This window comes from Aythya ferina, assembly GCF_964211825.1.
Source record: "Aythya ferina genome assembly, chromosome: Z".
NCBI classification, from domain to species: domain Eukaryota; kingdom Metazoa; phylum Chordata; class Aves; order Anseriformes; family Anatidae; genus Aythya; species Aythya ferina.
Window position 1 is genome coordinate 16,531,019 of NC_140299.1, and position 26,702 is coordinate 16,557,720.

At 38.1% G+C, this 26,702-nt stretch overlaps 1 protein-coding gene across 3 annotated transcripts; it reads right to left on the reverse strand.

The window, feature by feature from the left end:
* Positions 1 to 715: 715 nt before the first annotated feature.
* EMB (embigin) lies at positions 716 to 25,723 on the reverse strand. 3 transcript variants are annotated; one of them, XM_084504816.1, is made up of 12 exons: positions 25,495 to 25,614; positions 23,321 to 23,471; positions 20,516 to 20,599; positions 18,287 to 18,379; positions 16,827 to 16,916; positions 14,010 to 14,184; positions 12,698 to 12,786; positions 9,273 to 9,400; positions 8,041 to 8,323; positions 7,248 to 7,281; positions 5,320 to 5,393; positions 716 to 4,076 (listed from the first exon to the last, which is right to left on the reverse strand). In XM_084504816.1, exons 2-11 carry the CDS (start codon positions 23,400 to 23,402, stop codon positions 5,336 to 5,338), a joined length of 1,116 nt encoding a protein of 371 aa, XP_084360942.1. In that variant the 5' UTR covers positions 23,403 to 23,471; positions 25,495 to 25,614; the 3' UTR covers positions 716 to 4,076; positions 5,320 to 5,335. The 3 variants fall into 3 exon arrangements, with proteins under 3 accessions (XP_084360942.1, XP_084360943.1, XP_084360941.1); XM_084504817.1 differs by having other exon boundaries at positions 23,321 to 23,496; positions 25,495 to 25,588; XM_084504815.1 differs by lacking the exon at positions 23,321 to 23,471 and having other exon boundaries at positions 25,495 to 25,723.
* Between the last annotated feature and the right edge of the window lie 979 nt (positions 25,724 to 26,702).

The following is a 26,702-nucleotide window of genomic DNA, read 5'->3' on the forward strand; positions in this document are numbered from 1 at the left end:
GTTTATTGAAATTATTTCTAAAGTACAATATTGCTGTTTCATACTACTTATAACTATTCTCCTTATTGCATATATATTAAACATATAGGAGAAGGTATTTCATTTTCTGTATATATCTTACTGCTCAAGCAAAACAATAAAACAGTCAAGTGAGCACAGAGTATAAAATCAGAGAGTAAAATACGGCAAGCATAATAAAAGCAGTAGGCTCAGTAGTCTTTTAATAGAAAAATAGGTTTTGCTGTCAAATTTCCTCTCAAGCTCTTAACAAACATTGCAAAAGAGAAAAAAAGTGAACTTAACTATGGTAAACACATTATTTCCTTCAAGGCACTGTTGAAGAACTCATAATGTCAACTTGAAAATAATTCAGCAAGTCAGCTGATGGAAATACTACCCTACTAATGAAAAATAATACAATCTTTATTTTCTTAAATGGAAGGTTGATTCAAGAACAAACCAGACAATATCTTTAAGAAAAAAAAAAAGTCATTTTGGCTAAGATGGAACAAGCATTAGAAGTTTGAAGTCTTACAAAATTCAACAACAAAAACAAGCCCAGTCAGTTATCCATAAATTTAGACAATTCGAAGACCACTTTGGTATAAAGTTGTAAGCCTTGGAACTTTGATTATCTTATTTCATATGTAGTTCAATGCATTTTATGCGTGCATGTCCTGGCAGAGAAAATAGGACTGCAAAACTACTTGAGACGTGAAGTTTTCAAGAATCAACTTTATTTCTTTTAGAATTAGAAAGTTTATTTTTAGTTAAATTTTAGTTGCTCAGTCAACAGCGTTGAAAGTTTTAAGTACATAAGGCAGAATATAAACCTTGTTTTCTTTGGCTAAAAAAGAATTACAGGTGCACACATGCAGATTTTGGTATCAACATTAGTAATGATGGCTTTTTTCCTCTCTTTCTCAGAATTGTACATCAACAGACCTACAGCTAATAGCTTAATTATCCTGGCCCACTATTAAGTAATTCCTAGGTTTCGGTCCTTGGGAAGTATTCATATGGTTTTATACATGTTCACAATCTGGTAAATTTGTCCAATATTTGTACAACTTAACTAGGAATCTGGTCTTGCAGCTGCTCTGAATGTACAGGAAGTAGAGGGATTTTCAGTGAATAGGTCAAAGCATTAGGAAACATGGCCCTTTAGCATTCTTTTGAAGACTTTAGTGAAATTATTTTCCTCCACAAAATGCTTAATTTTTTTTGTTGGTATGGAGAACAGTAATATATCACTTCTTGCCAAATAAACAAGGATTTGATCCAGGCAGACAAGGTTTACCAGACAAATACAATGGTTTGAATCAGCCTACCAGTTTAACTTCGTTGTTAGAGATGACTGTTTGCTTACTAGAATTAATACTGTGGATCCTTATAGTTCGATTTAACTGCTGTGTTTGAAGGAAATAACCTAGGAATTGTTTTGTGCCTCTGATCTTTTGGCTTGAACAAGATGAAGGGAGTCTTTGCCTAGAATTACCTATTTTTTTTAGTAATGGCCTGTTTTGTTTTGTTAAATGCTATGTTTGCATAATAAAACAGATACAAACAACAACTGCAGTAGAAACATTTTGAATATATACAACATGTGTTAACTATTTCTCATGAGGTATGTATTTATAGATCCTTAGAGATAATTTCATGGTATCTAAACTAAAAAAGTTGGTTTTGCCTGTAGAGTTATACCAGTTTCTTATGCCAATTATTTAATACCTATTTTTTATTATTTCCATCAGTAAGGGAATAGACCTAGAAGGTCTGAACCAAGGCAGACATGAAGAATAAGCCTACTTGCCAACCCAAAAAATATCAAGTCCCTTGGAGACAAAGCAAGCAGAACATGCTGGCGGCAGGTAAAGATCAAGCTACGATTTCAGCAGCCAGTTTGATTCTAATACAGTGCTGATAGGAGGAACACATCATAGATCTAAGGTACAGTTTAGGTTCTCTGGTTCCTGCCTTCTGTCTGTGCAGCCCTTGTTCACTAAGACAAAACACTATTCATGTAACATGCCTATGGGTGGCCAAGACCTCATACCACAATTTTAAGATCATGTAGAAATGCTAACTGAATGCAGAAATAAGTTGTTCCAGTTTCTGATGAGAAGTCCCCTGTCCCCTCCTCACCTTATAGTATGCTTTTTTGGACTGTACCTAGCCTCATTTTAGTTACAAAGAATTCTGCTTTATTCAGAATCCAATTCATAGACCTATAAGTAAGCTTACTTTTTTTTTTTTTTACTACCGCATTTCCTACAAAAATCCATATTCTATAACAAATGACAAACTTAAAATTATGTTTCAAACTATCAATATACAGAAGTAGTTATTTTTAACCTGAAAACATTTACTTGCTACAGCAAAAAAAACTGTTATATCAATAAGAAATTCATATAAAAACCTGTAAATGCATTGTCTTTCATAGTGCATAGAAACTCCAAGGCAAAATATAATAAACATTGTATCTTATCAAGGGAAATCTTTATCAGTATTCAGCCCTTACAGGCATTCATTTCATGTTTATATACTTCCCATTGTTTTTTATTCAAGCTCTAACCTTTGATTGTTTATTGCTACTTTTTCACATTTATGTAGCAGCTTTAAGTACAGATCAGACTAGATTCTGCTCATTTCTAATAAAACAGCCAATGCTAGCCTTTACCTTTTTCTGTCTTCAAAAAGAAATGGCCACTTGAGGCAATAAAATTTATGTATTTTCTTTTCACTTGACTAGGGAGTTTGCAAATGCTGCCTGTTTTTTTCCTTACATTTTTGTTGGGAGAAGAAATGCTTTTGGAGAGTCCACTTTCTCCTGTCCACAAAAGAAAAGATTTTCTATTTTTTCTTTTGGATTAGCAAAAAAAAGGCTAGTAATGCAATCAACTGTTTTTCTATTAGTTGCCTGTTCTTCCATTAGTTGCACATTTTCAATTGCCAAATATATACTGCAATTAATTGGTGTATTTATTATGGCAGCTAACTCTTCTACAACAATAGCATAATTTAAGCAGTGCCACAATTCTGTGTGTGAACAGAACTAGTAGTACTCATGCTGCTTTATTGTATTACCCTAGAGTTTTTCGTTGTTCAACACCTGTTCATCACCTGTTCTCTGATAGGAGTTTGTCAAGCAACACCATAAGCAGAAGCAAGTAGAAATAAGAATTGCACAGTATATGTTAAGAACTGCATAGGTGAAATTCTTAAAATTTCTATGTTCTGTATAAAGTATAGTCAGAACTGGTTCTGCATATTTCATACATCCTGTGGTCTACATTTGTAGAAGTGTAGGGAATTATTTCAATTATATTTTGATATGATACCCCATTGCTTCTTCCATCTATTCTGAAATAGTGCCAAAACACCTAATCGGCACAGTATTCAAGTGCCTAGCCTATATGGAAATAGTTTGGCACCACAGCCATACGGCAGGACATCTTAAAAGAAATTCTTAAGTACTCAAAACATACCTATATTTCCTTCTGATTTAAATAAAGCTAAGCAAAAGTTATAATGAAGACATTTTCCGTTCACTGCATGTTGCAGAACTGCTGATGTTTCATTTAAAGTCACGATAAAGATTTCCCTTTGACCATTTCTTTGGTAAAAGTGGCTGTATGTCACATTTGCTTTATATGCTAGTAAAAGGCATTTTCTTTGGTGGAAATACATTTTTGATCTTGCAAGCCCAGCTTTCTAACAAGCCTTCAATATCCACTTTTTGATAATATTACCTGTTCATTCAGTAAAAGCAAGCATAGTTCTAATTTATGACAAAATTAAACAGATCAGTCACAAAACAATAAGAAATCTGACCACATACAAACTGCCTTTTAGTAAATGACAAATATAAATGTTACAGACACCAGAAGTCTATATGCAGTATATTAGAACTCATTTTAAGTATAAAATGAGCTATTTCACAGCTATTTTAAAAGCATCATATTTCTCACAAGTGTAGAAGAGTCTATGTAGAAGCATGGTTGATGTTTAAAATGCATAGCTGCATATATCTTCTGTAGCTTTGTGATGATTTCCGCTTCTGTAGGCTTAATCTCCTGAATTAAAGAATAAACACATTATGACATCAATTCTCTTATTTTGCTGTGTAATATTTTTCTATGTTTGTTTGAAAGTAAGCTGCATTCCAGTTTATATTTAATAAAGTATTTGAGTTCAGTTCATGAGGTGCTAGGTAAATAATGAAACCCAATTTGGAGACGTGAATCCTTACTGATTCAGTGAGAGTCATATGTCACGACTATGGAAATGGGTGCTTAACCCAAATGGGTTAAGTCCATGGGAGCCTAAGTCACAGCAATCAACAAGCACAATAACATGCAAGAGACAACATATTCTTGGAAAGCATTTGTTCTTGTTTGTTTTCTGATTTGTTATTCTCTTTATATGAGCTTTACCTCACGCTATTCTCATTTTGGTCTTTAGAACAATGGACATGGAAATGTTCTTCCCTGAGGTAGGTGACTTCTGAGAAGGAAGAAGGCAGTCCAAGTAGTGACACAAATGCAAAGTCTATCATCTCATGATGAGAGCTTTGAGAGATCAGGGTGCCAGATGTAGAGGGAATGATAAAGGGGAAGCAGCTAGAGTGTGTAGGTTTGGTCCTCAGCTGACAGATCTTCTGAGAAGCATTTCCAGATGGCCTAAGCAGGAGCTTGTCATTAAACTACAGAGGAAAGAATCTAGGAAGTTCATTATATAGCTTCCACAGAGATACAAATCCTCTGGTTTCTTCTACCACTAGTTCCTTCAGTCACCATCTATCAAGCTCTGTCTTTCCTAAACTCCTATAATCCCTTGTTTCAGATCTCTGGTACTGCCACATTCCCCACTTTGAGTTCTGCCCTTGCTATTGCATCCTTCCTCTCTTAATCCCACTTAACATCTAAAATTCCAGCTTGAAAGATTCATCAATAATGCTTCTGCATCTCAGCACCTACTCTGAAATTCACAGAAACATTTCATGATCAGGAAGCAAACAATTAAGGAAGTTAATCAGGGTCCTAATTTAAGGCCTGCATGGGTGAATGGAACTACTACTCCACAATGAAAGCATTCAGCTACAAAGTTTTGGACTCACTATCTCGCTGATGTAAAACAATTAATGACTACATATTGTTTCATCTACATGGGAACTGTTACTATGTTGTCCCCACATTTAAATAAACAAACATTACAAACATTTGGGATGGCACAGTGGATTTCTTCATTATCCTTGTATTAGGGTACACCAAGAAAAAAAAAATAAACTTTGGTCTATGGATTTTGTCTTTTACTTACATTTCAAGGAACCAGATTAAACTTTTCTGTGTCTAGTGCTACTGTTTTCCACACCGTTGCTTTCTTCTGATTTACTGTAAAAAAGAGGATAAATTTCAAATCTCAACTTCAAAATGCAGGATCAGCATAGTCATCCCAAGATTCAGACTGCATCTGAGATATATTTGGTTTATAAGAAAAAATAAGATTATACAAAACTGAAACACAATAAGTAGAGCCTTTGAGCCAAATAGTGACGGTTTGAGTCAATCACTTTCAAAAACAACCCACCATGTGACAGCGATAGTCTTCCCAGAAGTAACTGCTATGCTATCATTTCATTCAGTTCTTTTAAATTTGTATATAAAGTAAATGACCACATAAATAACAGAAACAATATACAGGATAACATTGTCAGTACAACTGACTATATTACATTGGTCACAATCAAGACTTATGCTAGACTTGAATTAAGTTCCCTTGCTGAAAAAAAAATCTTTCTGAATCACTATCCTCCTATCTAATACATTGCTGGATGTGACATTTCAATTATGATCTCATCAACCAAGTTTAGCTACATATTAGTCATCATTGACGTAACAGACAAGAAGTGCTCCTTTGGAGCCATTCTCTGTGGTACACAAATTTATCTTCTAAGCAGCCAGTAGTTGAAATAATATTCAATTATTAGAATGAGACAACTAGTACATAGGATAATAGATTTTCCTTACATGTGGTTATCTAATGAGATAGAGCTGTGAATTAAAGATCAAGGAGCTGATCAAAACTATGGCATCACAAAACATCCCGCATTTCACCTAACATGAAAACTTACTACTTTAGTGCACTATATTGTGTTATAGTCCTATTGTAATACAGTTTCAGCACATTTATAAGAAGCATGGCTGAGCAACAAAGGCAATTACTCAATTTTCAGCCCAAGACATATCCCCAAACATTCAGCAGTATAATAGCACACTATATTCCCAAGACAAATCCCCACTTCATAGTATAATGGAATTACAGCTTTAAAGCTGTTTGGATAAGGGGAAAAGCACTAAAATGTATTTTCAGCTAGCACTGAAAAAAGAATGGGAGAGTGAAAACAGTGCACAGAAACAAAGAAGGTCACTGCAGCAAGAAATTCAAAAAGGGAAAGGCACTATTCAGAGGAACAGGAACAGCAGATCCACAATATAGGGGCAAAGTCCTTGAGGGAAAAGAAAATGGGAGCCAACTGCAACACATCTAAAGAGAAAAAGGAACTGCTGGGCATCTTGGAAGAGAAAAGGAAAATTAATAGGACAAACAAAGTGTCTGGGCTTCAATGGACAGGGGAAGGGAGAGAAGTAAAATTTAGGTCAACTACCCTTTAAAAACACATCATCCTAAGGTACAGTGAACCACCAACACTCTAACAGAACAGTGGCAGAAGTGCCTGCAGCTGCTCCCTTGACTCCAGCAAGGCAGTGGATCCAGTGCCCACGGAGCCCAAGCTCTCTGCACAGTGAAGGGTCGCTCCTGAAGATGGAGTTAACAAGACAGCTGACAACACCAGCTCCCAGCACCCAGCCACTACAGCCTTACAGGGTACCTAGGACAATCAGGGCTTTGACTGCATGCAATTTAGAGAAACACATTAACAAGGACAAAACAGAAATATGTCAGAAAAAAATTCAAAGCTCTTCTGAAAAGTTTCCACTTGAATGTGTTTTTCCTTTTAGAATGAGTTTAGAATGAGGAGATAGTTTCCTAACAAAAGAAAATTGAAAATATCTTCCAAACACCAAAATTAAGTGCCAGGTAGAAAACAGCATTCTGCAATCTGGAGTTATGAAGTCTTAAGAAAGAGAATGAACTGTACTTTAGCATTCATTAATCTTTGCCAATTGGAATAACAACTAGTATGAAAGAAGTATTGAAATATAAAATATAAATTCTTTACTTACAGTTGCTCAGTTTGGTCAAATTCTTTTTCAATTTCTGCATAACAGGAAAAGGTAAAACAGAATTATATAAGGTCTTACTTGACTGTAAACACTAAAAAGAGTTATCCTATTGTTAATTATATCATTAATTCTATGCACAAGCAAAACCAATTTTTTTTTTTTTTTTTTTTTTTAAGTTTCTAATTGTTCCTCTACCTAGTGGAAATACTTGCAAATCTGTCAATAAACTTACTTTGATCAAATTCTATTAATGTGATTTTATATATAGTATATAACATGATATGCATTAATGTATATACATATAGATATACAGATAAAATACATGCATACCTATGCATGCAATACCCACATATGTAATACATATATATAATTTATATCATCTTGCACATCTAGTTTGGCTCCTCTACGTGCCTTTGGTTCAGCAACAAGGATCACTGAATTTTGTTTAGATGTTTACTTTTTACCTACTACTTGCAGTTGCTTCCATTCCCAGACATTCTCCAAACAGGTATAACAAAACAAATTAATTTAGAAGCAAGGGGAAAAAATATTAAGGACTGTATCAAATCACTTATGAGGAGCTATTTCATATTGAAAGAAATCCATACTTGAATTCAAGATTCATGGAAAAGATTAAAAATTCTGAAGTACATTTTCCTAAAACACTATATTATTTTATCAGGAAGTGTACGGACTAAGTCACACAGAACTTGTATGTGAAGCAGTGTAAGTCATATCCAGCCTTCGGCTGTAATGCCAATGGAAAACTAGGAAAGACTTAAAAAAAGCCTACCTGCACATTTCTCTCTCCTTTTCGAATATATCTCAAAAAGGAAAATAACAGCTACTAATACAACAACTTCAGCCACTATTGCTAGAAAGGGCTTGAGTGGCACCATGAGTGACAGAACTTTAAGCTTCATTTTTCCTTTGCTTTTTCCTAGTTCAAAAGCAGCTTCGCACCAGTATACACCATCATCTTTACTGGTGAGCTTCAGTATCTTCAGTTGGGTTACGTTGGGAAACACTTTATCTATTACATACTTGTCCAACAGCAAAGAGTCATTAATGGCAATCTGAAAATAGAAAATTAGAAGTCATATTAATACAATGAGAAAGTGTTTAATCAAATTACTTGTAACAGTTCTAGTATAGAAAGTAGTATAGAGAGAGATGTAAAATTAATTAAGAATATGTGGCATTTATAAGTAGCCCACCTTAAATGGATTTAGAATAATTTATCTTAGCTGGGCACCATTCGTTCCCTTCATATTTAGTGAACAAAAATATGTACTGTTAGGGAGCAAGTTACTTGACTTGCTTTAGTCAATTAATTTAAGATCACATTAGCTCCTCAGGCTAATGGGAAACCTGAATGCTGGGAAACTGCTGATCTAGGCTCTCAAGGTAGGAGCTGAAGTGAAAAGATTATTTCAGCTCCTTCAGAATCAAGTTGCACAACAGTATCCACCATAGGATGACTACCTTCAGGTCCATTTTTAAAAAAGGTCTTATTGGCTAGGAAATGGGAACATGCTTGTAAAGACAAGCAGAAAAAGAATGGAGACATTCCTGTTCTCTGTCAAGTTTCCAAAAGCATTACTTGTCTAAAGAAATCATCCTGCTATGGTAAGGTTCTTTGGTGTCAAACAGTAAGATTTGATAAATGTAACCATCATTAATATATTTTTTATTATTATTTATTTTTAAAAAGGTACCACGAGACTCACCTAGTTTGATTTACTACTTTACTCCAGACTGTAGGAGTATAGCAGAGACTTTTCGTACAGTATTTATTTTCCAAGCCAGAACACAAACACTACATCTCTGTAATAATGAGTACTTCTAAATATTGCATAAATGCCTTTTTTGTTTTTAACCCCCCCCCCCAGCAGAGATTTACATTACCTTTCATGGAAATGAAGTCTATAGTGCCTGAAGTGATTATACTTTTGAGAGTGTCTTTGCTCTTTTTTTTTTTTTTTTTGCCTTTTTTTTTTTTTGGCTGACACATGGGAATCTTACCTGTTCGCTTCCATTGGTCATATACCAGGTCCAAGAAATGGGAGTAGAATTGAGACTTTTACAAACCAGCACAGCTATATCTCCTTCGTAAGTGATTACAGGTTTGTCTTTTACGTCAATTTTCGGTACTAAGAATAGGTAGAAAAAAGTTCATAAAGTGAGGACTATAGGTTTATACTACAAAAAGACAAAATATATTTAGATACATATTCATAGTAGTCTATTTGTTTTATTTCCCTTTGAATGACTAACAGGTAATTATACCACTTACCACATGACTAATGAAAAGTCATTTCAGGCAGATGTTCCAAATGCAGAATTTCTACAGAGGACTACAGAAATACTGTTCTGAGTTTATATATAATCATTAAAGTTGCCAACCTGTATTGGTGATTTCTACCCTTGTCCATTTCCTCTTACCTCCCTGACAGCTGTGAGCTAGGTTTCATTTTTAGTACATTAGAAAGTTACAGAAGCTTTTCTGCAATTTCACTCAATTTAGAAACTGCCACACTTCTACTCCAGCTGTAATGCTACCAAGTAATAGCATCAAGCAAGATCTGCATGCAGATCTTTTTGTGTATGACTGAAAGGATCTTTATAGATTAAGGGAGTTTTATAGTTGTAAATATTTTCTTAGCTAAAGTAAAAACAATTTTGGGGTATATGCCAGTAAAAAGGACTTTTTGTCCAACCTTGCTAAGCAAGGAACCTGGCCACAAGAAACAAGACGTCAGGTTCCAACTTTGGAGCTATTTGTCCTAACTTTTATAACTGCATATACTCTGCAGCCTTCCAAGAGCAGAAGCCCATAAATGACTTTTGAATATGTTGAGGCATTGCACAGAGATAGAGCTGAGCATGTGAGATATCACAACAGACTACATATTTCCCCTTCCCCCTCCTTTCCCTCATTTGTTTGATGTTTACCAGCATGTTTTGCCTTTTATTTTATTTTCATTTGTTAAGTTTCATTGCTCTCTAAGTACAGATCTGGTACATCTTTAAATGCTATTGGTCACACAAGAAAAAACATGCCAAGAATTTACCTTTAGCAGTTATGACAGAATGATTTGGCATACTTAAAAGAGTAGTGTCAGAGTATCTTCACCTCTGTCATTAAAAGATAGAACTTCACTAATAACTACTACCACCTCCTCTGCAATTTACACATGGTGCAAAAAAATCAAGTTGGAAAAAAAGCAGAAAACATGTCAAAGCAAATACAAAAATCCTTGTAGCCAGCCCAATGAATTTCCATAGTAGTCAAAAAGATTTTGGCCATGCTGATCAGTCTCAAAGCACAATTGTAGACCTAAGCAGCAACACGTGACCACCTCAGATATGATTACGGACATTAATGTCCATCATGCATTCTGGGATCTGGCTCTCCAACAGAGCAGTTTATTTTGCAGGCAGGGATTGTATTCTTTGTCCTCCCAGATTTTTTCTATTCAAATCACCCAGAATGGAGACAAAACACTGCTGCTACAAAAAAACAAAAAAAAACAAAAACAAAAACAAAAAACAGGTATTTATATCAGTTTTCCACACTGTTTTAAAGAACAGTTTTGTTTCACAGCACACGTACCTGGACAGTTGCTGAAGCAAGCAAAATCCATGAACAAATGGCAAGTATAAATTACTGAAGACTACAGTTTGCTAACGTAGCCATTAATATAGCCTTTGTTAATATAGCCATTATTACAACACTTTGTACTAGTTTAATACTAGTTTAAAACACCCATGAAAAGTCACCATGTTTAATAATCTGAACTTCCTATAAAGCTTCTCAAAACATTACACTCTCCTGCAGACCTGCAGAAGAATTTAACTCCTCTCAAAGCCTTCAGGGTTATTCCAAGCCAGGAGAGGAGTGGTGACAGAAGAAGCAACACATCCAACAGTGCCTAGCAGCCAACTGGAAAAGCTATTGGCATTAGTCACAGCTGTAATGACTTTAGCCATTTTGTCTAGACCAACGCATTACTCATCTCTTACTGCTTGAGAATTATTCTCACTGCGTTATTGACTAAAAGATTCAAGGATTTCTTTCCTGTTTCCTGCACTCTTGCATTAATCATGTGACATGTTGTGCTGTATTCAGCTACTGTGAGGCAATTCTCCCACCTTCTTATAATAAATCAACCAGTCCTATGCACTGTGTTCTGGAAAAGATTACTTCCTGTTGATGTATTTTTGCCCTTACTGAAATTGTTATTTTACATTTCCAAAAGAATAAGGCTTCCCTTACCTTTTTTAATCTATACAAACTTTGGTAGCCATTCAACTAAATCTTACCCACATATCGGTAAGAAAAGTATACAATTCCTTTCAGAAAAGAAGAGGTTCAAATAAACTACAACTTTGCCTTTCCACAGAATAGCAAGGTAGTCTTCCCTGGTTGAATGCTTGAAAGTAGATAACATCACTAATCAAAACTTTAATGTTCATGAGAGTTTCCTAAAGTCATATGACCAGATACCATACTGAACAAAGCCAGCTTACAGCACGGAGTATTACACAGCCTTGCCAGTTAGATCAGTTGAAGTTACAGTAGTTATTTAAGAGTCAAGAGTTTTTAGGAGGCCGTTTTCAGTCAGAATCTCTCCTAGTACACAGAGTCTCAGGAGCTTTCATAAATCAAATGATTGCCATGCTCACTGCAAACTCTGGATGGTGTGTAGACTGAATGGAAGTAAATTCCATCTGAGATGTATGTCCTCAGTATCTTGTATTTGTTTCATTTCCATGTTTTCTCAGTCAACTGGATTTTACCTACAACTATCAAGGGTGAAATTATTGGAGAAAGAAGGTCTAAGTGTTCAGCTCGTCACTCATGCTGTCCAATGAAGCACACTTACTGTTTATAATATGGGTTGTTCTTACACAAATATATAAATGAAAGACAAACTGAAGCATTAATTTGGTGTTACAGAAATACAACTGAATGTGTTAAAAAAACTACCCCCATTCTGCTAATCACTGCTGCTCATGTAACACTAAATCAAAGGCCAAGTTTTCAAGTCATCAGCTCTGCTGTCTGAAGAACTAATATGAGATACCATCCAGAGAGCCTTTTCCACTCTAACCAACCTGCACCAAAAGTAATGAATAGGTACTCCCTCTGGAGGGATTGGGAAGGTAGGGAAAAAATAAGTTACTTTTCTATGGGGAGAGAAAAAAAATAGTATCAGCTTACGTACTTTTGTTTGTTATCAGGTTTTATTAAAAAGGCTTTTAGTTTCTGCTGCAAAACTTTAGCTTTCTTTCAGTTCTATAGAAATTGTGTTTGGTAGTCATACTCACTTAGCTTGATCATAATTAGTGACTACTCATCAAATTAAATTGCAATTTCCATATTACCAGGAACCATTAATACCAGATTTCAATTGTCAGTTGAAGCAAAATATAACATAACTTGCCTTGTAAATGAAATACCACGCTGAATTCTTTTTCACCTTTTACGGTACAATTGTAACTTCCCAGCTTACTGTTATCCGAGATTGTCAATCTTAAAAAAAAAAAAAAGTTTTACCATGTTGGTTTGTTGTTTTTTTTTTTTTTGTCCTAGAGCTGTAAGTTACTGCTGATTAACATTATGAAGAAACCAGCAAAGTTTAGTAGTGGAACAGAGAACAGGCACTGGTAAAACAGTAAGACTCAGGTTCAGTGCAATGTAAACCAACACAACATTTTTAAGAAATTAGAAAGCATATACGGAACATACACACCATTCTTACCCTTGTTATTCACAGGCATTCACACAGGACCAAATGTCTTTAAGTAGTATAATCCACAACTTACTGAGTTAGATGTGGCTTCATGAGAAATTTATAGCATATGCTATAAATATAATGCTATATGAAATAATTTAAATGGTTTGATCTTTTTAAAGCCCATCCATCAATGGATTAGTTTAGGTCCAACACAGAACAGCTTAAGAGCTGTCACCTAATAGTTTGACAGCAGGGAAGATGCTGGACTATACTGATTTTACAGAAATTTTTTGTGTTTGTGTATATGGAGTAGTAGAACAGTGATAGAACATTCTCATCACATTTTCCATTACAGAAATTTTATATGGACATTACTGATGTTAAGTTAATTTCTTTAGGCTTTGTTTTCTTGGAACTACCTGGTAAAAGTTAACCCATTTATTATTTGACTTAAAAAGAAAGTAAATTGTATCAATTGTATAACAATTTTTACATTATTTCTCAAGTTTATGCAGAGCTGTAAAACAGTTCTGAAAACCTTTAAACCAAGCCAAATAATCTCTCCTGTAAATCTTATTCCTTCTTCTCTTTCTTCTGATGGTTATGAAGTAAAAAATCAGTCACTGATGCCATTCAAACTTCTGCAAAACAACACTGATGAGAGAATGGTAGATAACGGTAGTAGGAAAAGAAATTGAGACCTATTAGCAATCTCAGACTGCAATTACTACTTCGCTTACTGAACAGAATTACCAGGCCTCAAAGAACCACTACCCTTATCCTATACTCTTATCTTGAAGAAACATTATTTATCCAGCACTGAAAGAAGAAACAGGAGATCTTCCTCCAGGCTTGATGTAACTGCAACCTTCTTTCCTCTTCTCAGCTTCAGTATGCTGTTATGAGCACCTATTAATCATTGCATTCAGTTCTTTTTTAATACACACAGGCATATACACATCCCTAAACGAATGATGTAACAATTCCTTAAAGTCAAACTGCAAAGAATGCTACTTACTGGATGCTCCAGCTATTTTCCGTTTTATTGATGTGTCCAATTGTTTCATTTCCCTTCTTCCAAGTCACTTGAATCACTTTCAGAGAGGAATATTTATCATCCAGTTTGCATGTGAGCTCAATTCTCACTGCACGGTCCAAAGTGATATTTTTTACCACAGCAGGACCAGGATCATCTAACAGAGGTTGAAAAGAAGATATTTTTCATATAAATACTAATTTCTTTGTTCTAAGGAAAGAAGAGATTCAAAGATAGTGCTCACCATTACACGGGATTATAGTATTCATTGTTACACTTTCCAGTGTGAACAAATTACAATACAAATCAGCTTTTGACAGCAGTTTTTCTTTTAAACGTAACTGAGTTATTATACATACCCATTACAAAAACAACATAGTGACTCAATTATACAGGTAGACATCCTAGAAGGCTCAAATATAGATTCATATTCATATCACTGAGAGAAAGACAGATCTATGATTTGATTTATTTTTCTTTTGGGTTAAATTATGAAATACTTTGTTCTCACAGGAGGTGGGATAGGAATTGGGGTAACAGTGTCTGCACAGTATAAACCTCCGTTTTGACTTGTACCTGACATTAAAAAAAAAAAAGTTAACAACGTTGTAATGAATACATGCTTAGAGGATTAAAAGTGTATTGCTATATACGTATAGTTCGTCACAGAATCATAGAATACCTTGAGTTGGAAGGGACCCACAAGAATCACTGAGTCCCAATCCTGGTTCCACACAAAACCACCCAAAAACCAAACCAAGTGCCTGAGAGCATTGTCCAAATGCATCCTGAATTCTGGCAGGCTCAGTGCCGTGACCACTGCCCTGGGCAGCCTGTCCCAGTGCCCGACCACCCTCTGGGTGCAGAACCTTTCCCTAACCCCCAGCCTGACCCTCCCCTGTCCCAGCTCCATGCTGTTCCCTCGGGTCCTGTTGCTGTCCCCAGAGAGCAGAGCTCAGCGCCTGCCCCTCCGCTCCCCTCGTGAGGGAGCTGCAGGCCGCCATGAGGCCTCCCCTCAGCCTGCTCTGCTCGGGGCTGAGCAAACCAAGGGACTCAGCTGCTCCTCTTATCTCTTCACCTCTAGACCCTTCACCACCTTTGCAGCCCTCCTTTGGGCACTCTAACAGTTTTATGTCCTCATTATACTGTGGAGCACAAAGCTGCATACAGTACTGAAGGTGAGGCCACACCAGTGCAGAGCAGAGAAGGGCAATCACTTCCCTTGACAGGTTATATTAACGTTATATTAGTAATGTTATATTAGTAATATCAAAAGGAGCTTGTCATTATTTATATGCATCTATATATCAGCCAGTTGCAAATTTTTTCAGTGCTGTAAAATTATGGATATTGTCCTGCTGCCAGTGAAGTTGTTAAAATCCACAACCTTATTATTGCTGGATCTGGCCTTTAATACTATAGCTGCTCAGCTTGAAACCAAACCATTTTCAAACGTATTTATGGCTGACTCCTATTAATGAGCCACTGGAATTATATATGTCAATTTGAAAACCCTGCAATGTAGGGAAAAAAGTAACTGGTTTTTGGCTTTTAACCAGATCCATGAGCCTGAAGTATGCATAAACAGAAAGTAGGTTTCAACAGCAAAGTTATCTTCTCCAATCCATATAAAGAAACAGCCTTTTATGAAAGAAAAAAATCACCTCTGACTTTGTACTCTTCAACACTGGCATTTTATTTCATAGCTTTTCTTTCATGCCTTCTAGACACAACTGAGGTTAGCCTACCTAATACTCTGTGAAAATTCATTCTGGACCTCATCTCAACCGCAGGCCCACCCTGTAGTACTTGACAGTCAAGAAAGTGTACTTGGATTTCACACCTTGAGTCCTTTCTCAGAGAAAAAGTTTTAAAGTACAACTCTGACTTGCTAATGAAAATCATACCTAAAAAGCAGAAAAGTCTGGCTGAAGCAGAACCACCAGATACTCCCAAAGAATATTCAAACTCTTTTGGGTCTGACAGAGATATTTTCAGCTTACAGAACAGCGTACCCAGAACTCCAAGTTCCAGCTGAAAAATTACAGCTCTGTTGAACTCAAGAGGTACAACACATCAATCTTATACAGCAGAGCCATAATCAGTGCAACTCATTTATTAGATCCATTTATTAAACTCAGTAAGTAAGCCAAGCATAACTCACCTTGGCTGTTTATGATCAAAGTAATTTTGCAAACAGAATTAGTTTCACAATAGTAAAGTTTTACAGTCAGGCTAGTCACAGTGGCTAAAAATAGAAGGGGTACCTTTTGAAATTCATTATTCTAAAATTAAATCCATGAATGGAACATGAAAACCCTATGCTGTTGAAGATTAGCCATTAGGTACGCTGCTATCTAGGGCATCTGTACCAAGAGTACTTGCACCAGAGCAAGGAACAGACACTATCTTATTAGGTACCTAGTTTTATATTAGAAGAAAATCATTCTGTAAGAAAATACAGCATAAATGCTATGTGACTATCCTTAAAATATCATACCAGTATTTTGCACAGGAGTTCTAAATGATCTCTTTCAATTCTAAGTAATTCCCGTTAGATCAGTTTTTCTATTTATAACTATTATCTTTATATTATAACTATTTTTTTGGTTAAAAATAGCTATAATGCAACTAATTCATTCATTTTTCTCTAAATGACCTCATCACTTGCCCATTCACTTGCTGTGAATGGCTTACTTCAGAAAGAAGTTACCATCATTTATCTCCTGAAACAAACAGAAAATATTGTATGCAATCACTGATATTTGGTGTAACATAACTGGAAGAGAACATACTCACCAGGAAGGACTACTTCATACTTCTCATAAGAGCTATGAGATGTGTTTGACTTGGTGTCCTGCTTGAACTCCTGCGTGGTAAGATCCAGACCTACAAGGTGGTGGGGAAAGTGAAGTGGTATATTATGATGCTATAAAAGGTAGTCATGCAGCAATATGGTATTGCATTTGTTTCTTACAGCAATCTTTCAGGGGGAAAAAAAAAAATAAAGCTTTGCCAAAGCTGACTCCTATGGAGATCCTTTCATATAGTTTGTATTAGTAGCCACAATCTTTAAGTATCAGGGTCGTATGGCCATTTTTGTAATAATTATACCATTTTAGAATATGTTTTTTACTTTTTATATAATGCTTTAAATGTAAATTTCAGAATACTCCAAAAAGGCCACTGTTATCTATTTCACAGCCTGATTCAACGAGTCATTTTTATATGCGTCCTTTTCTTAAGGACAGGATGTGGATCCTAGACCTGTACGGTACTACAGCAAAGTTAAACAGGGCTTAGAAAAGTAATAAACATTGGAAAAACAGGAAGAGAATACAGAAGGACGGAACAGTTATTCCTGATACCACTACAATTTAACAGCCACAAAGCTATAGGTAGACCATCTTCTCCAGATACTGCTTCACTGAATCTAGAGGCAAGAATGCTCTGGGTTTCAGTGGTACACGGTCAGAGTTCTACAATACTCCACAAGACTCCTGTTATACTCACGGGGAATTTGCTTCCCCACATAGTATGCATTGACGCACTTTATCATCTGCCTTACTTAGGTGTAGTCCCTTCCTTCTGGGGGCAAAAGTGACATTTAAAAGGGATTAGTTGGCCAGCAATATGCCTTTTCTGTAGGGCTAAGGACAGCATACTGCTAAGAGATTACACTTACAAATCTACAAAACTTGAGACAGTTGTCCGGTAGGCAACTGTGGGATTAAACTTTATGCTTACCACTATACTTCTGCTCTTCACATTTCAAGAACAGAGCAATAAAGTAAATTAACAAAGCTGTAGCTTTAACAGCAGATGCTGACCAGCTAAGGAAACATCACCCTTCCACTTCTACATAAGTAATTGTTTCATTGGTTCTGTAAACAATTCAATTTCATTGGTTCTGTAAACAATGTGAACAATTGGTCCAGTAAACAAGTTCCTAGTAAACTGAAGTGCGCGCTCTGGGAAAATGCAGTGGAAAATACACTTAAAGGAAAGGTCAGTTCAATGCAACTACAGCAATCTTCCATTTTTTCAGTTTCTGGATCCTTTCTGTACAGCTTTAAACAGAACTTGTACAGTCTTGATTTCAAACTTTTTATGGAGGAATTATATTATTGGTAATTGCCAAGATAATTACTTGATAAGTTAAAACAAAAATGACAACAACAACAACAAAAAAAAAAAGACATGGCAGAACCTTGGGGTAGCTGAAATTTCTAAAGTATAAGACATCTAACTGTTTTTACCAAGTGTAGATGCATCAGGTCCAACTGTCAAGTGATCTGAAATGCTGCCTCCCCACGTTTGCCGGTTCACAGTTTGTGTATTTGTCATGGGCTCTGAAAGGTTTAAAAACAAAGCTGTTAGATATTGACTTTATTATCTTTACATTTCAATGACAAAAAAATAAAAATACACATGTTAAATAAAATACACTATGTATTTTAAGCCTTGTGTTTTACATACTTAGAAAGTAGTTCTATTCTCAGTTTTTTATTGTTTACATAAGTTAATATGAATTATCATTTTAGGTTGAATCTGCCTAATCATACAGTATCGTAGGAGGAAATGATCCCAGGTTTTGTAGAAGGAAAGACTTCATTATCTCTCTTGTCTATGGATTGAGAAGGTTCCCAAATGTTCCCCTTTGGAGTCAGGAAGGTAAGAGAAAACTGGGCTACAGCTTCTCTAAGCACTGGGTGGCAGAGTTGATCACTATGCAGTAGAAAACCCATCTCTGAAAGCCTAAGCATACTCAAGGTATTTCTCCTTTCCTTTCGCTGCATAAAATAATGATTTTAGAGGTACGGTTCTAAAAAACAAATACACACACGCTTCTCAGCTATAGCTGTTGCCAGAATCTGGTTGTGCTGAAGGAAGTCCCTGCTAGTGGTTTGCATCTTGTCTATCTCTGAGCAAGTGTAAGCAGAGGTACCACATGCTTTCAAACTGATTGCCCATTCTGTAAAGCAAGTTTGTTTTGTTTTTTTTCACCATGTCAGCATGTCAATTCACAACCTGAGGAATGTTATGCCACAGGCAATTAGTCTTATGCGCGAGTTGTGCCATCTGTGCTTTTACACGTTCCCTCATGCTTCAGTCAGTTTAAAGAAACAATAAACCTGTATATTAAGGTGGACGATGTGGAAGCACTTAAGGCTAGTTCATTTGGTAGCTGTTGACAGTAGAGTGTTATTGTCAATCCTGACTACTAGTCCAAAATTCGCTTTTTTTTTAAGCAACCAAATTATGAAACTGTCTCCTAGCGCTAGACACTATGTCTTTCTCCGAACAGGAGTGCAAGCAAGCCTCAATCTCTGTCTGAAGTAGAAACAAACAAGTTTAAAAGTTTACGCCTGAGACATGAAGGCTGAAGAAGGTCTGGGAATAATCTGTGTACGTGTGCAAATGCTGTGACAGCACACCAAGGTTGTTCTCGATTATCCAAGTTTATGTGAGCGTACTATATGCATCACCTGGTTCATTTCTGAAATCCTTCAAGGTGATGGATAACAACTACCATACAAACTGGCACTGGTACCTTCTGAATTTATCTCCAAAAAATAGAAAATAAAACAGACAACTTATAGAATGGCTTGCACACTGATAGATTTCTCATACTGTCTTTCTTCCTCAAACTGCCTATCAAATGAACATAGTCAAATAAGGTCACATTATGCAAAATACCTTGTGTACTTTACTTCATGTATAGGTCTGTGTATGCGTGTGCATGCAGAGTTATTAAATCCATTAGATATTGCACTTCGGCTCTCAAACACATTTTGCTAAAAAAGCACTGAAGCTGAACATCAGGGAACTAGCACCATCTTCAAAGATAGAAGAGTGGTTAGAATAACTTATCAGAACTTGCTATGAGTTCACATATAAATACACCTAGCCCACGTTAATCAGCAAGAGCTTTGGTGCACTGCTGAACTCCCGCTGCTCTTCTTTGAGGTAGGAATAAACAATCATCGGTTTCTTCTCCAGTATGAAACACACTACCCCCAATCACAACCACAATTAGGGTCCCCAAATAAAGGGCAGGAACAACATAAGGTTAGGACACGTAGATAATTAGATAGATGAAGGTAAAATGATTCTGTGACATTATTGCATATCTCACTAATACAAGAGCGAAGTCTTCACATGAAAAATTGTCAAGTGATAAGTGCTGGAACAGAACCTCCTGCAATGTTTCTGGTTTGGGAATTGTCACTTCTCTGGGGTCATTGTCTGATTTTATGGCAATTTCACGGAACTGTCAGCTTCTTCCACAGTCTATGAGTTGCTTATGATGCTTACATTTTTGAAGTGGCTTAAAAAGGCCTAGATAATGCATTTGCTTCTTTTTCTTCTTAAGAATATTACAAAAGAATTAATTAGTCTGAAAGTGTAAACTCTACACACAGTAAGGTAGGATCATTGGGGAAAAAAGTATAATGACTCTAGGTATAGTGAAATAAAATAATTACCAGGAGATGATTTAAGTCCAGTTGGCATCCGAGTCAAAGAGTTCTCGTGAGTCTGATTGGCATCCTGTGGTGTCACAGCTAGATCTAAAAAGAAAAAGGCTTTAAAGAAGCTTTGTTCTCTCAGAAATGATTAAGAAATACCTAGTTCATGAACAGAATTCAAAGAGAGCCTCCCCACTACCATTGTTTTCTTGACTTCTGAGCATAAACGGACAAAATGCAAAAAACTTACTTTTAATTAGTTGACTTTCACTTATTTTAGGCAAGAGAGCTTGAAGAGGCTCTATCTTTTACTTGACCTTTCTAATTACCTGATGGAGAGTTTTGTGTTCAGATCTTTTCCTCTAGTCACCCTTTAGTCAGATCACTCTTCTCAGCTATTCTTCAGAAATTTCAGCAGACAAGTAAGCTTTATAACCAGTACTCAAGACCCATCCTGTTTGTAGGCTTAGCTTATGGCAGCAGATAATACTGATATTAATTGATTATTTTTAAACAGATTGGCAGATTCAGCAATACAATAACAAATCCATTACAACCTTGCATACATCTACCTTTTGACAGAGTGAACCACTACATTACCTTCAACTATCACTTTGATGAGCAAAAGAAAAGCTATCTGTGTCACCCCGTACACTGACTTCACTAAATAATGCTAATCACTATTTCAAATTTCCCCAACACCGGCACAAGTCTGATTTGACTCTTACAATACATTTTTTGTAAGACTCAGGCAACACTCCAGAGTTTTGCTTTACATTCCTGACTGGAGAAAGGACAGCAGGGGAAGAGGGAAATTTTTTAAGATTAGTTTTAGTATGCTGCTGTGTCACTACTCAGTTGTGAATTCAAGATCCCTGGAAAATTTACATAGACAGAGATGCTTTCAGCTTACTTTCTGCTCTCACATTTGGATGACAGAACTAGTTAGATTAAAATAAAGATTATCTTCACATGATTAGTTATTTCAGGACATTGACTTATCAGTAGGATGTGTTCTTCCTTAGAGCAACCTCACATCAGTAGCTTTTAAGTGATTTGGCCAATTGTTACAAAGCTGCGTTTGTAGCCAGGGAAAGAAGGGCACATAGGTTGTGTTTTGCAGTTTTAAGTACAGACAGAAGAGGTAATAAACTCTACTAGATATTCAAGACAGCATCAAGCATGGAATGAAAAATGAAGAGCTGCATCAGTTTGAACACATTCAGACTTGTTGAGAGCCATGTGCCTTCAGAGCAGCTGGTAAAGTTTCATACTGCTAGTTTCCTACAAGTGAACAATGCTACTAACACTCCTATGCTGTTTAAGTACTACAGGCACAGACAGACAGGCTTTCTCCATGGCAGCTCCAGTGTACTATCACTAAACTGCATCAGAATCATGCCTGGCTCGCACTATCTGCTCTCTCAATCTGCACATCATACTTTACCCAGTTTGGATCAAGATTATAAGGTAGTTGAAGAGTGTAATTTAAAACAAAGCATTTGTGGTTCTTCACAATTGGCATTTTATTTTTCATAGTTAATTAGTGCACTGGTCCCACAGCCAAAAGTGCCCCTCTGCCATTCTCCCAAAGAAGGTAAGAAATAAAGAAATTTGTTCAGACTTAGTACCTGCTGCCTTATGAACCAGCTGTGAGAAAGACAAGTCTTATTTTCTGCTTGAGAGAAGTGATGAGAGGGAGGGGTATAATGTTCCTGATATTAAGGCTAAGGTTGAAGGTCCATGAATTTTATATCTCTGCAGCATCTTGAGGCATTCTGAGGGAGTCATGGTGCCACGGATCACCTGATTCTGTGTCAGCTTAGTAGACATAGCACCTGCACAGTAATTAGAATACCCCAAGATGATAAATTTAGAAGGCGCCAGTGCCAAGCTCTACAGCACCTCTGTTATCACTCTGCAATGAAGCCAAACAACCTGCAACATGGTTTGCATACTAACAGGATTCTCATCTTGGCTGTCCTCCTTGATTAACATACCAAGTGAAAGCAGTTGAGGAGTGTTATTTCTGATCACCATTGATTCTACATCTGTCCATACATAAAACTACATGGCATGAAGTACCACCGCACCTCATCCTTTCATATGCATCCTGCTGAATAGCATAGGTTATCGAGATGACCCACTGCTGCATGATCAGTGTGATCAAGGCAGGCAGTGATGTAAGCATATCCAATAATAACTTCTCAAACTATTGACTCAGGGCTGGAATGCCTTAGCCTATAATTGATTTGCATTAGCTTTAATCAATAGTGAGGACTGCTGAGTTCTTCTTGCCCTAATCTTTACACAGAAAGGAGCAGATGAATATGAGGACACCAATGTATTTTTCCACCACCCCTGCTGTAGCCAGTATTTGGGAGATAAAGCATGATGTATACCATACTTGTAATCACCAGAGAAATTTCAGGCTTTTTAATTTATTTGCTCACTTTGATTTCTACAAACAGCCTGGCCCACTTAAATGTCTTCACTAAAATGCAGCAGAGAAAAATGGTTAAGTAGGGAAAGAATGAGATACAATTCGGTGTAATTTAGCATCATTAATTTAATGTTTATTATCAATGAATTTAATACCCATTATTTCCTGTGGAAATGCATTCAGCAGTTTCCAAGACTGGCAGCCGGAATCTCCTAGTGCCACTAGAAAGGAAAAAGCTGCAGTCTGAGCTCTCATGAAGCACCGGAGGATCCAAACAAAGGGTTTTCAAATGCCCCTATGAGAAGCCCTGCCTTCAGGGCAAACCAGAAAACAAGAACACGGAAGCAGAGTTTAAGAAAACAGGTGTATCTACCACTCACAGAGCTCCTTGGTATCTTCAGGGGCGGAAGCTAGCACATGAGATGTGGTGGGTTTGCTCTTCCTAAAAGAATCTGGCAGCATGTGCTCCAACTAACCCATGCAACTGAAACAGCATTCAAGTGAAGCAGCAAGCTCTGAAGAACTCTACACCTTAACACAGCAATTAGAGATTACCCTAAACTCAGTACAGAATAAAAGTAATGGTTAAAATATTTCAAAGCAATTAAATTTATCAGGACTGGAAGACAAAAATAACAGAATCATAAAAACTCTACTCAAGTTACTTATCTGAAAATAACATCTAGGAGGCCTTTTGGCAACAGCCTGACCAGCTGCAGGGGGATATCTCACCAAACCTGCTGCAACTCAGTCCTTGTGCATGTGGTACTCCCTCCATTCGCTTTTGCTGCAAACATTCATTTTGACTGAAGCCCGCTGAAGCTGCACTTCTCCAGAACATACTGTTTTCTGGACTTCACCAAAAGGCAGTGTTAGAATAGTTCTTCCAAGGTTGCAAGAACTTTACTTTGGAGAACCTGTCCAGAGAGTCTCTATGCTTGAAAGAATAAAGCAGTATTTTCCAGCACTTAAGGCAATATGCAAACCATAGTATGAAGCCTTTCTACTTACTCAAGTTGCTTCTCTTAAATGCTTTCATATTTATAAGAAGTCTGAGAAACAATAACCTCACTTTATACACACAGAGGGTAAAACAGGGTAAAGTCATTGTTTCATTTCTGATGTCTGCTCAAAACCAAACATGGTATCTACTACTTTAGAAAGATGGTAGATTTGCAGAAACTACCTAACAGAGCGTTTTTGTTTTGTTTTTGGCAAAGAGGATCTCATTTCACTGATGGCTTTACATAAGTTTAGAATTTCTTCAGTCACCATTAGGTACAGGCTCTGGTAGTAATAATCATCAAAAATTAAGTGTCATCTGGCCAGGTTGCCAAACCATGACTCACAGGTTCCTACAAATATTATGCCATGTACAGTCACAAAACTTTTTGATCACTGAGATCCTGTTAAAAAGGTATTTTACTTTATGTGTGTACATAAATACACATATTTTACACAAGCTTTGAGAACTACAAGACATTTTCTGTCCTTCAGTGTTTTCTTGTTAAACTACTATAAACTTGAAGATTATCACCATGGAGGAATCTGTATAGCTCTCCTTTCAGTGTTGGAGTGATTAACAGAGGAACCACAAAATGTGTAACTACTTACTCATATACAGCATATGGAAAATGCAGCTGAAGAATTAATAATATTCACGTAACATGCAGAACTGCCAGCCTTGGCAAGATGTGCCCCAACAACTGCATCCTCTATGCAAAATATGCAGAAATCTGGTATTTCCATCCATTACCCTTCTGTGGCACTCTGCCAGACTTTAAAAACAGTGGTCAATAATAGAAATCCACTGATTTTAGAAGTATGCTCTTGTTTCCTTAGAAGGGGCTGGCCTGCTCTTGGACTGCTGAAAAACACCAGAGAAAGCACACATCCCAGAACATTCAGGTCCTTTTTTTATGAATATTTTAAAAGCAGCACTGAAAGCTGCTACATAAGACTCCTCCAAGAGACATTTTTCAGGCCCTTAAAGGCATACTGATGTTTGACTAAACTAGCTTACCTGCTTAAGGCTCAGAGGGACTGGGGGGTTTTCAGGACCTTAATAACGCGCTATTTGTTAAAAATATGGCAACCACCAAGCGCTACGCCTCAACCTCCCTTGCCCTAGCCTCGTGAACTAATAAATCCTCCCATCTGCGAGGCAGAAGGCGGGCAGGGCGGAGGATCTGGAGCCACCAGACCATCACCCGTCCCCGGGGGCGACCCCACTTGCCTGCAGGCCCGGGCTCTGTCCCCAAGCCGGTTTCTGAGGGACAGGGCGAGGCAAACCGGGGAGCAGGGGGGCTCGCTTCGACGCCCGGGGGAGGGGGGCGGCTGATGGAAGGACGAGCCTCACCGCCGGGCCGAGAGGCGCCTCCTGGGCACGCCACCGCCTCAGCCCGGCGGCAGCAGGATCCCAGAGGGATGCTCCGGGGGGCCGCGGGACCGGGTGCGAGGAGGCGCTCCCGGACCCCTTCACCCAGCCCACCCCGAGCCCCGCGGCGGCTTCGCAGCGGCGCCGGCCGGCGAGAGGAGGGAGGGGAGCGCTTACCTGCGGGGCTCCCTCCCGGGAGGCTGAAGCAGAGGCAGAGCAGCAGCAGCAGCAGCCGCCCCGGGCAGCTCCCTGAGCAGCGTGCAGGCATGGTGGGCTCCCCGCCGCCGGGATCCTCCGGCCACCCGCCCTCCCTCCCTCCGCGCTCCGCTCGGCGCCGCGCCCCGCCGCAGCCCCGCTGGCCCAGCCCCGCGATACCGCCCTGCTGGGGAAAGCCTGGAGCGGGCCGCAGCGGCTCTGAGGTGGGGTGGGGTGGGAGGGGGGCCGGCTGCCGCAGTGGCGACAGGAGCCTAAATAAAATTTAAAAAAAAAAAAAAAAAAAAGGGAGAAGGAAGAAAGAAAAAAAAAAAAAAAAAAAAAAAGCCCGCAACGCCACAGGCACGGCGAACGTCAGGCGGCGGTTGCACAGGTCGCCGCCGCGCCCCGCGGGCAGGACATGCCACCGGCGGGGCGGCGGCGGCCCCGCTCGGCCTTTATGCGGAGCCGCGAGGGCGGGGGTGGGAGCGGGCGGCAGGCGGAGGGGGCTGCCGGACCACAGCGGCCTCGGCGGCGGCCCGAGGAGCTGCCCCAGCCCTTTCGGGGGCTGGCCGGCTTCGTGGTGTTGGCCGAAAGGGGGCTGCTGCCGCCGGACCACCTCTTGCCTGAACGAAGTCATGGGGCAGCTGGCTCCAGTAAGGTTTCCTGAGAGAAGATTACCTAGGGAAGAGCACGGCCTTTCTCTGCCCTTTGTCTGCTGATCTCCTGGAAAGCCCAGCTTTGAGGGTCAGTGGCTCTAAGGCAGCTGGGTTATACTGTATCAGAGTGCAGGCTTTTCAAGGGTCTTTGCTGAATCTCCTGGCTTGGGCAGCAACACCTGAGAGCACTATTTTGAACAAACATTTTTCAGGACTTGACTGCCTGGAGCCTCTAAAATCAAAATTTAATTGGTCAGGATACCATAATGTATATGTAGTTGTGTGCGCATACAAATAAATGCACTTACAAATAGAAATACACATTGTTGTTACTTGATAAATAATTCAGTTTGGATTTTGCAGTATAAAATCTGGGCAGCTGGCATGCTTTGAAGGGCAGTCTCCCAGATGGGCTACTTGCTTCTTTTTGTCAAAATAAGGCTGCTTCAGCTGATATAGAAGCTGAATTGTGCTTACGGTTTGTGTCAATAATGCAGAAAGGTCCCTGCATTTAAGCTTTTACATCATCTTGGC